Here is a 15,369-nt window from a genome sequence, read left to right on the forward strand (position 1 = left end):
TTTCGAGGAAGGAAGGACAATGGGAATAAATGGACTTTTATGCTGGTAACAATGCCAATCTCTAAACCAGTTACTTGGTATATTTGCCTGCTAGCTAAATTATAATACTTTCCATCGTTTCTATCTGATATGACTAGCAATCATGTCTTATGTCATTGTTACCTAACTTTTGTAATGCTATTTATTTCAGAACAACTTTTCAATAGGTCAAAACAACAGTGGAAGATATGCTACTTACCTGCTCATAAGACATATTTTCAGATATATGTCTTTCACTTCCTTTATTTATTCATTTTTTAAAGGGAGGGGGTGAGTTTTGTTGTCATTAGTGACATTTGCTGATAAGTGATCACCTGTAACCATGGTTACACCTCAAACCATCAGATTCACCCATGCAGAAGAGCGGAGGCCAAGTCCAACTCACCTAATTTCCAAAACAATGTTCCTTCACAAGTAACCTGCAGTTTTATGCTTCAACCGCTAGAGGGCCAAAAATTACATACTGTAGCTTTAAGTCAAACATTCACTAAAATGTAAGTTGTTATTTACTATTATTTTATCAAGTTTTAATTTAACTCTAAATATCACTTAAAATGAACTTTATTTGGTCATTTTACATGTAAGTCTAAATAAGATTTCTGTATAAAGAATCCCTTCTATTTGAAAACATTTTTGAAAAAGATACAGTCTGAAGAATTATCACTGTGTATTATTAGTACTTGATTAGGCATGATACTTCAGATAATCCAGATGCCCATTTATTTTAAATAAAATAATACCCAAATGTATGTATGATTTACCCTTTTTTAATGTGCATCCTCAGTTGGAAAATGGGAGGAAGCTTATGGTTGGTTACTATATGATTCTGTATATTTAACAGAATATATAAAAACAAAGAAACATTTTATTTCTGATGGTGGAATCAATGCAAGATAACGAAGGCCTGTGGTACTGAGAAATGGTTAACAGTATTATGACCTTTATTATGAATAAAGACACTGATTTATCATGATAGAACACATGAGAGTCAATGTATGTGTTGGTGTAAGGGTAAAATATATACTGTAGTTCCAGAATGAAGTACAAAAAATCAGAATCAATAACATATTTCTTCTTTTTCCATTTGTGGTATGTCCCAAAAGACATATTCATATTCAGCCCTATCCACCCTAACCTTCAGCTCTGCAGAACCTACATAGGTACAAATAAAAAAAAAAGTGTTTGGTCGCTTAAATAAATTCAATGCTTCAGTGCTGGGGGTTTAGTCGTCTAAGAAGTCATCATCCAGATTAACGTCTGTGGTATCGATGTCATCCAGCTCCATGTTATCCAAATCATCCTCAAGTTCATCAATAATCTGAAGATAAATCAACAAAATTATCAGACAATTCCAGAGCATAAAATAATACCAAGATAAAATGAGTAGTTTATGTCTTTAAAATGCTTTTAAGTGGGAAACTAATTAATAGAACTTTAATTAAATGTAATATTAGATGATTGCCTGGCATACTCAACACTTTTACATATTGGCTAGTTTGCTATAACTTCGTCACTCAATAGGGTGTCTTTAGGCATCAGCCTGACTACCTTCTGCTCTGATGCTGAAACCTTGAGAGGCTCTTCTTCTGTCTTCTCCTCAACCTTCTGAGCAGGCTGGGATTCTGCAGGACTCAAGGAAGAGACAGCTGCAACTACTGGAGCTGAGACAGCTGCCATCATTGAAGCTAAAACACCCACATCTGCTGGGGCTTCCTCTGTGTCCTTCACCTGCTGAAAATACCCATGTGCAATTGTTAGTTTATTTACAAAAGATCTATTTATGAGATCTATTGATCAGTTTTGGAGCATTTCCTTTGCAAAGGAATTAAGGGTTGTAGTGTGCACAAATACTGCTGTTCCCATAAACAGAATGAGTGTAAGACTTACCGGTGTGGGAGTGGGGATGATGCCTTTGGGTTCATAACCACTGGCTTCCTCCAGCACATTCCTTTCTTCATTGGGCTGCAGAAAGAGAATAGACACACTTAGGATTGAACACAAGGGTAATTTCATAAAATGTATGTTTTATCTTTTCATGAGGCATCTCATTAAATAAAATGGATTAGAAAAGAACAAACTATTGCTTACAATTACAGGCCAGCATTAATAGATCCAAGCAATGAAATATAGCACTAATTGCCACTCATCTTTATTTAGTTTTGACATTGCGTACATAAGATATAAGCCAACTAATTTTTCAACCTATATCTGTAAAAAATCCTGCTTGGAAGTAAACAGGAAAACATCAAAGAGCTGCTTTCTAACCGTGATCAATGGGTAGTCAGAGGCAGGTCTGGTTTGGCCAAGACAGGTCTCTCTAAGGTACTGCTCTGCCACAAAGGCCTCTTTCAGGCCAGGGAACAGGTTCTCATACTCGGTGGGGTCTGCCAGAGACTCTGCTGCTTTCTGATTTACTCTGGACAAGCTCTCTCTCCACAGCTTAACCACCCTGTTATCCAACATATAGAATTATTGTATTGTAAAAGATTTCACTCAGACATTAAATTAAGTGTTCAAAACTTGTTTTGCACAATGTCCAACAACAAACACCTTGGCTATGTTCAGAATGGAATACTAATGTACTGCTTACTGGGCAGTATACACTGATTAAAATGAACTAATATACACTCACTGAGCACTTTATTAGGAACACTATGGTTCTAATAAAGTGCCCGATGTGGTCTTCTGCAGTTTTAGCCCATTCGCCTCAAGTTTCGACATGTTGTGCATTCTGAGACGCTATTCTGCTCACTACAATTGTACAGAGTGGTGATCTGAGTTACCGTAGCCTTTCTGTCAGCTTGAACCAGTCTGGCCATTCTCCGTTGACCTCTCTCATCAATAAGGCATTTCCGTCCTCAGAACTGCCACTCAATGGATGTTTTTTTTTTTTGTTTTTTTTTTGCACCATTCCAAGAAAACTCTAGAGACTGTTGTGTGTGAAAATCCCAGGAGATCAGCAGTTACAGAAATACTCAAACCAGCCCGTCTGGCACCAAAAATCATGCCACGGTTGAAATCACTGAGATAAAAAAATGTCCCCATTCTGACGGTTGATGTGAACATTAACTGAAGCTCATTACCCATATCCGCATGATTTTATGCATTGCACTACTGCCACACGATTGGTTTAGATAATTGCATGAATAAGTAGGTGTACAGGTGTTCCTAATGAAGTTCTCAGTGAGTGTACATACAGCATACTATTTTCAAATATTGTGAACATACAGTGTGACTTTCCTTCCCTTGACTCTACTGTAAGTTGTTCCTTAACAAAAGCCCTCAGAGTTGTGAAAACACAAATATAAACACAGACCTAGACACTTGGCTGGGCAGATATGTGCGGGCAAGAAAGGCTGCTTCTGGTAGACGATTGGTCCTGATTAGAAGTTCCAAACAGTTGTCCAGTCTGGCAAGAAAAACAAATTATAAAAATATTTAAAAAAAATTTAAATGGCGGTGACTTAGTATGACAACCCTTATTAATGGTGCACAAAGTAACAGCAGACTTTAAAATATAACAGAATCCACAAAAGAAAATTGTGGTCAACATATTTCAAAATGCTTTTTAATTGACAAAGGTCTTTTCTCTCCTCGCTGACACTCACTTTCCCTGCAGGAAGTAGGTCATGAAGGCGACGTTGTTTTTGCCGTCACGCTCTGCCCCCTCTGCAAGCTTGGCAACCATAGAAGCATTGCCAGATGCAGTGGCCAGCAGAAGCAGTCCTCCATAGTCCTGCGCATGATGAAGGCACTCCTGTGCCAGCCCAAATTGGCACTTGCTGATGGCCAACTCTGCCAGCTGCTTCCATTTCTGTTCTGACTGCAAAAGGAAAGCAGTAATACAAATTTAAAGTTACTTCACTGAAGTAACTTAGAGCTGCCATGCAGAATCTTGTACACTACTTTTGCTAAAAAGTAATACTAAAACAAGTGTTTAGATTATTTCTATAATGCTTTATGTCAAAAATTTTAAGAATAAATAAATCAATAAGCCAGTGATATGCCGCTGTGTAATATTTAGTTCCATAAGCATTGACAATTGAGTCTTAAGTAGTTCAAAGTGTCTGGCTACCACTAGGGGTAGCTGATATGACAGTCATTTATGTTTATTCTTCTTTATCATTTGTTTGAAACAAACCTCAGCTTCTACTGCAAGCTGGTAGGCGATCTTCAGCTCTCCTAACTGTAGTGCCAGCTCAAACCTGTGCTCTGGATCAGTGGACACGGCCAGAGCCTGTTGCTTGAACCCCTGTAGACACATAGATAAAGATTTTTGGGACATCAGAGTTTCATATCAGATTCATATAGCTTTAGGCAGTCGATCAGTTTTAACAAGGTTTTCTTGACAAATGTTTGTAAATATTGGACTTCAAATGTAATTTATTAAAGGGGTCATGTTATGATGAATTAAATTTTCCTTGATATTTTGACATGAGGTCATTCTACTACAAAAACATACTGTAAATTTCAGAACGCATTTATAGAAAACAAGATGCAAAAACGCCTCGTTCTCTATTTCCACATCTTCCCTACATCACTAGGTGGCTCATTAATTCATGACCGCCTCTACAGCAACAACATCAATGCCTACTTCACATCACTGCACTCTTGGCCCCGCCAACGGGCACTCATATACAGAGAGAGTTCATATACAGAGAGAGAGAAGGACAGACAGGCCTAGTGTGGCCTACTAATTATTCCTGAACACAATAGGGGACCCATCTAGACTATTTTAAATTATTTTTGTACATTAACATGCACTAGACAGGCATCTTTGACCATTGTCATGTATCTTGCACCACTTTTAAAAGACATGGTGTCAAGTTATAACTCTGAAATGGAGACCCCATTCTGTTTCATAAGCTGCTCTGCCTCTTGCTGTTTTGAGCACAAACACGTCCTGGACGCGTTCTTGTGCCATTTTTAATTTTTAGTATATGAAAACATGCACAAGATGGACATTGATCGTTTTGATGTCTTTCCTGCGCTATGCACATCAGTGCAGGTCAGGATGATACTGTATGTGTGTCTTGTTTCGCATGGCTTTGGACTATGTATATTTTTTTCGGCTTGTATCAGCGTGGATTGCTTGTGAATCAGTTATAATAAGATTCAAGCTTTGCAAAGGAACTGTTATTGAAGGATGGGGCAGTTAAAAACACATAGACCCGATCGCAAAACCGTAAGTAAACGGTTTCATTCATGAATATTTAAAATGTCATGACTGTTTGATAGTTTAAGGTGCTGCTGTGCTTAAGTGAACAGTTTATTATATTCGGATACAATGTGTTAGTAGATGTGCATTGTGTGTATACCCTGAAATTTTGTTTTTATAATGTTGTTTATTGTTCATTCTCTTCCATTTGAGTTCATATATGGCTGTATTCAAGGGGCTGCGCGATGTTATCCAATCATAACTGTGGGCAACTGGGCGTTTATGCCATAGTTTAAAGATGGCACTTAGGCCAAAACCGAGCGTTTCAGACAGAGGGCCAGAGACACGGTTGAAAATTATCATATATTACTAAATTATGACTGTTTTGGTGCAAAACAACTTTACTAAAATTATCAGTGGACCTCAGGGAAGATAATTAAATTATAAGAAAAAAATCATGTATGTCGTGACACCTTTAAGGGTGAAGCTGATTTGCTGGTCTGTTTGCTAAGAGTAGGGATGCAATTTATCACCAGATGTGTAGTGTTTTAACACTTGAACTAAAGAACAATGTTGGCAATACTTTACAGGGACTGTTAGAGGATTGTGGTTTGCAAGCAAACATTGGAAGTCTTACCTGTTTTTCCAGGAAGTGGGCAACCCTGGTCCTCTGTTCTTTTGGGATGGTGGGCAACACTTTATCTGCCATGCCGAAGTCTCTGCGCATGACAGCTGTTTGGTACTCCAGCACAGACACCAGAAGAGAGTAACTGACAATATTCAGCTCCTTATCACCCAAGTAAAGACGATCGTCTTTGGGAATGTATCCCAGCAGGTACATGGTTCTGAGAGCAAAAAGTCAATGTTAGACTAAATCAAAATTCTTCGTAAATGAAATTCAAGATGGCTCTCATTCTATCTTTATGTGTGATATAGATATCTCAAAAATGCTTGAAATAGTTTTAAATGAAGGTTAGATAAACATTGAATGCACCGGTCAAGATGAGCAATGGTGACAATCTCTCCTCCAACAAAGTAGTTGAGACGGTTGACTGAGCTGGTGTATATGAAACAATCTCCCACCCACAGGCCTGTCTTTACCACCTCTTGAATCTCTCCCAGGACCTGCACACACAAACACAGACCATTAGGAGCTTAGACCTTTCCTCAACCATTAATTTCCAATTCTAACACATTTTGCAAAGAACTGGATTGAATACTGCCTTTGTGTGTGCCTTTGAATCCAATATGCTTACCTCAAGAGCATCTTCAATACCATCTTCAGTAACTCCCTCATTTGTCTCCTGTGATGCTGCCACTTTCTCCGACATATAGCGCAGGATGAAGAAAGACTCCTCTGTGGCAATACACACCAGCTCTCCAGAGTCTGACCAAAAAATCTGTTTAGAATAAATCCGTTTAGATGTTTATTTTTCTCTTCCACTCATTACAAGTACAGAAATAGCATTGACATACTAAGTAGTGAGTATATACAAAGTATTATAGTAAAGTATATTGGAGCAGTGGGCAGCAGAACTCACATGTTTGGGCTGGATCTCAATGCGACGAATCAGCTCTGTATTCTCCCAATCATAGAAAGCCAAACCATTCACTGATCGGACACCCAGCAGAAAACCACCATAGATACCTGGAAACACAAAACCATTAAATTAATGTTTAAAAAACCACTGACAGCAGCTCACACGTTTGAAAGTCATTTTCCCTAAAATCAGTATGAAATGGAATTTAATAAATTTTTCCATGCAATATATATTCTGTGCACGTTATGCACATTTTCAAGTGTACATTTAAAATCTGGATGACCTACTGCAGGTGTTTTCATACTGGCCCTTGCAAGGGGATCATCATATCTGTGGGGGTCCTTGGCATTCTAAAGTTTGAAAACCCCTGACCTACTATATTTGCATAAAAAATGCAGTCTAACACTAGAGCCAAGTTTGACTATTATTACCCACACTGCAAAATAATTTACCTTCTGCTCCAAAGTCTGGCTTAAAAGACTTTTTCTCCTTGAAGTTTTTGAAGATCTTCACCACACTGCTGCTTTCCCGAATTGCGTACCTTTGATTTAGAAAAAGCCATACGAATATTTACCATACAGACAGTCTTGACATGGATTATCTGTGATCATGTATAGTGCAAATATGTCTTTGATATGCATGTTAAGCACTTACTCAGATGAGTCATGGGCCCACACAAACTCCTGTGCTGATCCAAAGCTCTTGTTCCTCAGAGCCATTGCAGTGTAGATGATGTACTCTCCATCTCCACAAACCACCACAAACCTGAACACAAGATTAAGGAGAATTGAGTCTTTGGACAAGAAGCACAAATTTGAAAACTATACTGTTCTTATTAAATCGCATCAAAGATACAGTATATGAAATGTTGGTCAAGTTGCATGTAAACGTGACTGGTGTGAGTAGATGTATGTGATTGTCTTACCTGCCATTAGGATTGTGCTGGATAGTTTGAGGGTAGATCTCACAGCTTCCCATGTCCTTCACTGCGAGTGGCAGCCTCTCTCCATCCTTGATCTCAGCATCTCCCATGGCTTTGAGGTTAGCCTGCTGAATCTCTGAATGCTTGGCCCAGATGATCTTTCCACTGGTATCCATTGACATGGCTGGTTCCTCACGACCAAGCTAAAACATAAAACATAGTTTTATCCACAATCTTTAACCATTTGTACTGCAAGCAATAATCCAACTTTAAATGAATTTCCTTACATCCAAGAATAATAAAAAAGAATTCCTGATCTTATAAAGTAAAATGATTTTAGATATCTCAGTTTTAAAGTAATTAGCATGCAGTAATTTAGCGAAGGAAACACTTGCAGTACATTTATTACAGAGACGATCCCCTTGGAGTGACCTTGGGTTAAAGGAATATTTCACCTCCCAAAAAAATTTTCTCATCATGGCACCCCAGATGTGTATGACTTTCTTCTGCAGAACACAAAGATTTTTAGAAGAATATCTCAGCTCTGAAGTTCCACACAATTCAAATGAATGGTGACCAAATCTTTGAAGCTACAAAAAGCACATAAAGACAGCATAAAAGTACACCATGTGACTCATTGGTTTAATCCATATCTTCTGAAGCGATCTAATTGGTTTCAGGTCAGAACAGACTAAAATGTAACTTATTTTTATTGTACATCTTGCCATTGCAGTCTCCAGATTAAACCGCTGGAGTCTTATGGATTACTTTTATGCTGCCTTTGTTATTTTCAGAGCTTCAAAGTTTTGGTCACCATTCACATGCATTATATGGACCACCAGAGCTGAGACATTCTTCTTAAAATCTTTGTGTTCAGCAGAAGAAAAAAAAAGTCACATCTGGGATGGCATGAGTGTGAGTGACCATTTTTGGGTGAACATTTTCTTTAAATGTTTTGCTCAAAGGCACAATTATCATAGCTCTCTTCTTGTGGGAATCCATCTGCAACCTTCTGATTACCAGCCTGGCAATAGCATGGTGTTTCTTTTTAATAATTTTATTACCTTAATAATGATGCTGCCTTCGTCATAGCCCAATGCCACATTGTTGGAGCCCCGCAGACCGGACACACACCACACTCGCTCCATACCGTAGTTTAGAGTGCTTTCAAGACGATAGGTGCTGGAATGCCAGATACGAACTGTGCCTGAATCCCAAAACAAAAACAAACCGGTATCAGATCTGCATGATGCTCTGTTGGATTATTATGCATTTCAGTCATTGAATTCTGTAAACTGGTGATCATTAAAAGATCTACAATGTTATAATGATGGTTTTATGTACTGTAACTCACCATCCTCTGAACCGGTGATAATGATTGGCAGTTCTGGGTGGAAGTTTACACAGGACACATTCTGGGCATGACCCTCAAGAGTCTGTACACATGTTTTATTCTAAGGAGAGAGAGGTACACATAAGATGAGAAATAATGGCTGCATATGAATATCAGGGAGGCAGAAACCAATAGTAGAAACTCATACCTGATAGTCCCAAATCTTGACCAGTCTGTCATCAGCTCCTGATATGAGGTAGGGTTTATCTCCTCCACTGTAATAATCAATGCAGTTCACTCCCTTATCGTGGCCCTCAAGAGTGAAGTTAGGGGAGGAGGAGCCCAGCTGCCAAACCTGAAACAACAGAGGGGCAAAGTATGATGCAAGTGGTTTCTAATTTTGTATAATTTTTGTCATTTTAGCCAGTTGTAATTTTAGAGAGAGGTGAGGAAAATTATGGGGAAAAGGGGAGGAAATGGTATCTGGAAATATTGAAAGCTGGATTTAATCTTGCATCATTCATATGAGCACCACATCTCAATATGTCTAACCTCCTGTTTCGATATGGCATCTGGTAGGCTAATGCATGCATAAAATAAACATTTGTTCAAACTTACCTTGATGGTTCTGTCCAGCGATGCACTTGCAAACTGGTTGTTGTCTTTGGGGTTGATGACAATCTGCATGACATAGTGTGTGTGGCCCTCAAATACCTGACTGCAAGACCATTTCTTGTCCCAGTCCCACAGCTTTATCAACATGTCATCTAAACAAAATCATTAAATGAATTAGGGATGTGCACGAGTAATCGACTACATGTTCTACACCAGATAGTTGACTTAAAAAAAACACTACCTGAATATCACAAATTCATTTTCCTTTGCGCATTTGCCTGCCGTGGGCAGCACTGAATTATACTGCACTTTCCCTTTGAACATCTCACAAAATCTTGCAGTTATAATTGAGTCCACTGGGGGGCGCTCTGGATGTGTGTGGTCGAGGTGTTGGATGAGAGAAGTAGCTATGATGGTGCCTGTGCTTTCAAGGAAAGCCAAGCATGGCAATACTTGTATTATTTTGATTCTTATTAAATTATACTCTGGTCTTCAGCTCTTGTTGGAGTCGTGCCTACCTATGGACAAGGATCTGCTTTTATGGTGGCAAGAAAATGTGAAGCGGTACGAGAAACTTAGAAGTTAATCAGACCAGTATGTGCATTAAATCTCTGAACACAGGCAGAGCACTTTTTATAAAAAGCCAAATTTCACCTCTTGTTTTTCTGCATAAGAACATGTGAAATGATAAAAATGTGATAGACATTATGTGGACTCTGAGTTATATATATATATATGTGCATTACCCTAATGTTGTCAGTTTTGGTTTCTATGGAAGCTCCAGGTGAGAGCAAATGCTTTTACTGTTATTTTTACATCTTTTTATTAATGCATATTGTTCATTTCAGCATAGTTTGTTGAAGTTGTCTAATTCTTGGTAACGTTGTGAATAAAACAAAATATAAATTTCACGTACATGTCATTCTTGTTATTTTTACTTACGAGTAATCAATTATTTGCTTTTTGTGGGTTAAAGTACCTGACTAAATTTCTCGAAAATGCCCATCCCATAAATGAATGTAATATGAATGCTTTGAAAACTGAGAAAACCTGAACTTCATTCATTTGAAATGATGTGGTTATGTTGTGCATTCCTCTATCCGTACATACCACTGCTCGTGAGGATGTAGGGCTGGGTGGGGTGCACAGCAATGCAGCGAATGTAATCTGAGTGAGCCTCAAACATGTGCACTCGCTCTAGTGTGTTATAGTTGAAAACGCGAATCTGCATGTCATCCTACAAAAAAGAGAAAAAATAAAGTCAAACAGGTCACCAGTATCAAATCTACAGTGCTTCATACTCGACTGATGTGCATTAATTAATGTATAATAGCTTTTTAATAAACTTACTGCACCGGTTATGACCCAATTTTTCCTGGCGACAAACTTGGCAGCCCTTACTGGCAGATCACAGACTTCAAACGTCTTAACTAGAGTCTATGAAAGAGCCATAAAACTCATTAATATACAAACATACAAAAGTCAAAATCTCATCAATGTACCATTTTATATGTGCAATGTAAACTATATATTTAATATCTGTTCCTTCCCATACCTTCTTGCACATACCTGTACATAGTTAGTTACTTACTGTACATACATGCATTTTTCTGTAATGATGTTAGTCTGTGTCTAGTTGCTATGTCTGTCCATGTCTGTACTGAAGCTTCTGAGACCAATGACAAATTCCTTTTACTCACTTGTGTTTCATGGTTCCACACACAGACGCTGCCGTTGTACAGACTGGCCAGCATCCATGGCTCAGCTGGATGAAGGTCTACGCTTTTGACACGGTCAGATCGAGCCGTGAGCTTGCGCTTGATGTCCAGCCTGAGAGGCTAAATAAGAAGAATCAATATTACAGTTAGATGACAGCTTACATCCACCATCAGTTCCTCCTCCTACTACTACTACTATAATCAACTGGACCAAGAACACAACAATTACATATATTGCAAATATAAAAGCTACCAAGACGAGAGAAAGAAGTGACATTTTGTTATACAATTTTGAATGTTCTCCCAAACCTAAACAATAAATTTTTGGGTTAAGTAGGAATGACTGTCACCTCACCAAAATAGCCTGATAGAGTAAAAGCAACAGAGTAGCAATAACACATGCCACAATTCAATGACAAGACTGACGATGCTTGTGCACATAAGCTATACAGCACATTTTCAGAAGTGTCCGTTTTCCCACATGTGAACAATTTTAGAGTTCACAACCATATTCATATCATCAGCTGTTAGCAAGAAAAAGGACAATAAATAGCTACCAAGTCACCTGCAACACAATTCAATGAAGGTTATTCGTATTTTGGTTAATGTTAAGACTTTGTAGGCAAACAGTATCACAATTTGTACACACTAAAAAGAAAAATGTATGAATAGTTCACAAGTACACATAGAGAGGGACAACTGCCTATGTGGCCATTATAAGGGCCTTCGAGGTTAACAGCGCTAGCTAACGTTATTGAAAGCGGAGTTTACCTCAAAATCTGCGATCCAATGTTAATATTAAACTTAATGTAGATACTTAAGCGGCACTTACCATGTTTGCGTTTGCTGCTTTTGGTCTCCTTCAGCTGCAAATATTTAGATCATCCACCGAGCGCTTATGTGTTTTTTTAGCTGGAGTTTACTGCACGGTAGACAAATGTGACGTGGAACTTCCTTAAAGCCCGTGCGCTTGACGTCGGAAGCGTTGACGTGACACTCGGATGGCTCGGAGAACTTCGGATAATTTCGGATAATATCGGCGTTTGAGGGAGGCTGCATGCAAACAAAAGAGGGTTGCAATGAGTTTGTAACCTTCTTTACCTCAGAATCAGAATCAGAATCAGAATCAGCTTTATTGCCAAGTATACTTACACATACAAGGAATTTGTCTTGGTGACAGGAGCTTCCAGTGTACAACAATACAAAAACAATACAAAAACAGCAACAAGACATAGATAATGATAAATAATAATAATAATAATAATAAAACTAATTATACACATATGTACAGTGCAAATACAAATCTGTTATGTACAGTGCAAATGTTTTTTGTTTTGTTTTGTTTTGTTTTTTCAGAGGAATGAAATGGCAGAAGAGGTTGGATGTGTTGGATAAATATAAGAAAGACTAAACTGTGTATTGCACATAGTTATTGCTCAATGGGGCAATTTATCTGTTCATGAGATGGATAGCCTGAGGGAAAAAACTGTTCTTGAGCCTGTCGGTTCTGGTGCTCAGAGCTCTGAAGCATCGGCCAGAAGACAACAGTTCAAAAAGGTAATGGGCAGGGTGAGTGGGGTCCAGAGTGATTTTTCCAGCCTTTTTCCCTCACTCTGGAAGTGTATAGTTCTTGAAGGGGGGGCAGGGGGGGCAACCAAAAATCCTCTCATCCTCCAAATTTTCCTTTGTAGTCTTCTGATGTCTGATTTCGTAGCTGAACCAAACCAGACAGTTATTGAAGTGCAGAGGACAGACTCAATGACTGCTGAGTAAAACTGAATTAGCAGCGCCTGTGGCAGGTTGAATTTCCTCAGCTGGCGAATGAAGTACAACCTCTGCTGGGCCTTTTTCACAATGGAGTCAATGTGGGTCTCCCACTTCAGGTCCCATGAGATAGTAGTGCCCAGTATCCTGAATGACTCCACTGCTGCCACAGTGCTGTTTAGAATGGTGAGGGGGTCAGTGTTGGGGTGTTTCTCCTAAAGTCCACAATGATCTCCACCGTTTTGGGCATGTTCAGCTCAAGGTTGTTTTGACTGCACCAGACAGCCAGCTGTTCAACCTCCCTTCTGTATGCAGACTCATCGTCATCTCGGATGAGGCCGATGACAGTGGTGTCATCTGCAAACTTCAGGAGCTTGACAGAGGGATCCTTGGTGATGCAGTCATTAGTGTAGAGGGAGAAGAGTAGTGGGGAGAGCACACATCCCTGGGGGGCACCAGTGCTGATTGTACAGGTGCTAGAAGTGAGTTTACCCTGTCTCACAAGCTGCTGCCTGTCCGTCAGAAAGCTGGTAATCCACTGACAGATAGACGTGGGAACAGAGAGTTGGTGTAATTTATTCTGGAGTATAGCTGGGATGATGGTGTTGAAAGCTGAACTGAAGTCCACAAAAAGGATCCTTGCATATGTCCCTGGTCTGTCCAGATGTTGCAGGATATGATGCAATCCTATGTTGACTGCATCATCCACAGACCTGTTTGCTCGATAAGCAAATTGAAGGGGATCTAGAAAGTGTCCAGTGATGTTCTTCAGGTGGGCCAACACCAGTCTCTCAAATGATTTAGTAGTAATTAAGTCCTGTGATTTTTGGTTTCTTTGGGACAGAAATAATGATTGAGCGTTTGAAGCAGCATGGGACTTCACACTGCTCCAGTGATCTATTGAAGATCTGTGTGAAGATGGGGGCCAGCTGGTTAGCACAGGATCTAAGACACGCGGGTGAAACGCCATCTGGGCCTGAAGCCTCGTCTTTTGTTTCCGAAAGACGTGGCTCACATCATCTTCACAGATCTTAAGTGCAGGTTGAGTAGCAGGAGGGGGGAGGAGGGGGGATGCAGGAGGTGTTGGTGTTTGTGTGAAGTGAAGTGAAGGTCAGAGTGGGTGTGGGGTGTGAGACTGGGCCTTTCAAATCTACAGTAGAACACATTCAGGTCGTCAGCCAGTTGTTGGTACACCACAGGGTTGGGGGCAGGAGTCCTGTAATTTGTGATTTGTTTCATGCCACTCCACACTGATGCAGGGTCGTTAGCTGAAAACTTGTTTTTCAGCTTCTCAGAGTATCTTCTTTTAGCCACTCTGATTTCTTTGTTCAGTGTGTTCCTGGCCTGATTGTACAAGACTTTATCCCCACCCCTGTAAGCATCATCTTTGGCCTGACGAATCTGCCTGAGCTCTGCTGTAAACCACGGTTTGTCGTTGTTGAACTTTAAATAAGTCCTAGTAGGAATGTATATATCCTCACAGAAACTGATATATGATGTAACAGTATCTGTGAGCTCATCCAGGTCTGTGGCTGCAGCCTCAAAAACACTCCAATCCGTGCAATCGAAGCAGGCTTGTAGTTCCCGATCTGCTTCATGGGTCCATCTCTTTACAGTCCTTACTACTGGCTTGGTTGATTTTAATTTCTGCCTCCAACCTAAAAAGATTTCACCTACATTGCTTGTGCAGAGAGTCTGTAGAAAACATACAACAACAAAAATATTTGAATAAAACGTTAATAAATCATACTTAAATATTAGCTTAGGTGGTTTATTTGTGTTTGTTCTTACATTGCTTACACTGTACAAAAAAGAATTGTTGCGCAAACTTAAAAAAATAAAGGCAACATGATGCAATAAGATTTTTGAGTTCTCTCAACAACTGTCTTAATTCTCCTCAGTAATATTGCTTTGTTTAGTCAATGTGAATTTGTTTGTTCTTTAAATGCAAAACTCTTGTTGTTAGAATTAGCCTACTACTAATTTCTTGTTCAGTCTAGTATGAATTTGCACTACAAGAACTATTGTTTTGACACTATTTAAATTATTTTTTATGCTAACTGCATCTTTTCCCTCTACATAGCAGTATGTTTTGCAAGGCAAAATAGACTTCAACCCTTAACACACAAACCTCAATAATGGTGACAATCAACAAACCTCATTAAGTTAAATGATGAGCTCTACTATACAACAATTGACATTTGAACATTGGCTACAAAAAAACAACAACAAGCATAAATGAAGTCAATAAACAGCCAAAAATAAGCCAATACCACCAC

General features: G+C 39.2%; 1 protein-coding gene across 1 annotated transcript; it reads right to left on the minus strand.

The window, feature by feature from the left end:
* Positions 1-957: 957 nt before the first annotated feature.
* Positions 958-12,297, minus strand: LOC127442321 (coatomer subunit beta'). The gene is made up of 22 exons (XM_051700249.1): positions 12,159-12,297; positions 11,309-11,446; positions 10,959-11,045; positions 10,719-10,845; positions 9,612-9,760; positions 9,202-9,348; positions 9,015-9,114; positions 8,725-8,867; positions 7,664-7,863; positions 7,393-7,503; positions 7,191-7,279; positions 6,739-6,845; positions 6,454-6,597; positions 6,192-6,322; positions 5,835-6,042; positions 4,181-4,291; positions 3,648-3,862; positions 3,356-3,448; positions 2,305-2,488; positions 1,927-2,001; positions 1,588-1,770; positions 958-1,357 (listed from the first exon to the last, which is right to left on the minus strand). The coding sequence occupies exons 1-22, from the start codon at positions 12,159-12,161 to the stop codon at positions 1,262-1,264; spliced, it is 2,841 nt and encodes a 946-aa protein (XP_051556209.1). The 5' UTR covers positions 12,162-12,297; the 3' UTR covers positions 958-1,261.
* Positions 12,298-15,369: the final 3,072 nt, after the last annotated feature.

This window comes from Myxocyprinus asiaticus, chromosome 6, assembly GCF_019703515.2.
Source record: "Myxocyprinus asiaticus isolate MX2 ecotype Aquarium Trade chromosome 6, UBuf_Myxa_2, whole genome shotgun sequence".
Lineage (NCBI taxonomy): Eukaryota > Metazoa > Chordata > Actinopteri > Cypriniformes > Catostomidae > Myxocyprinus > Myxocyprinus asiaticus.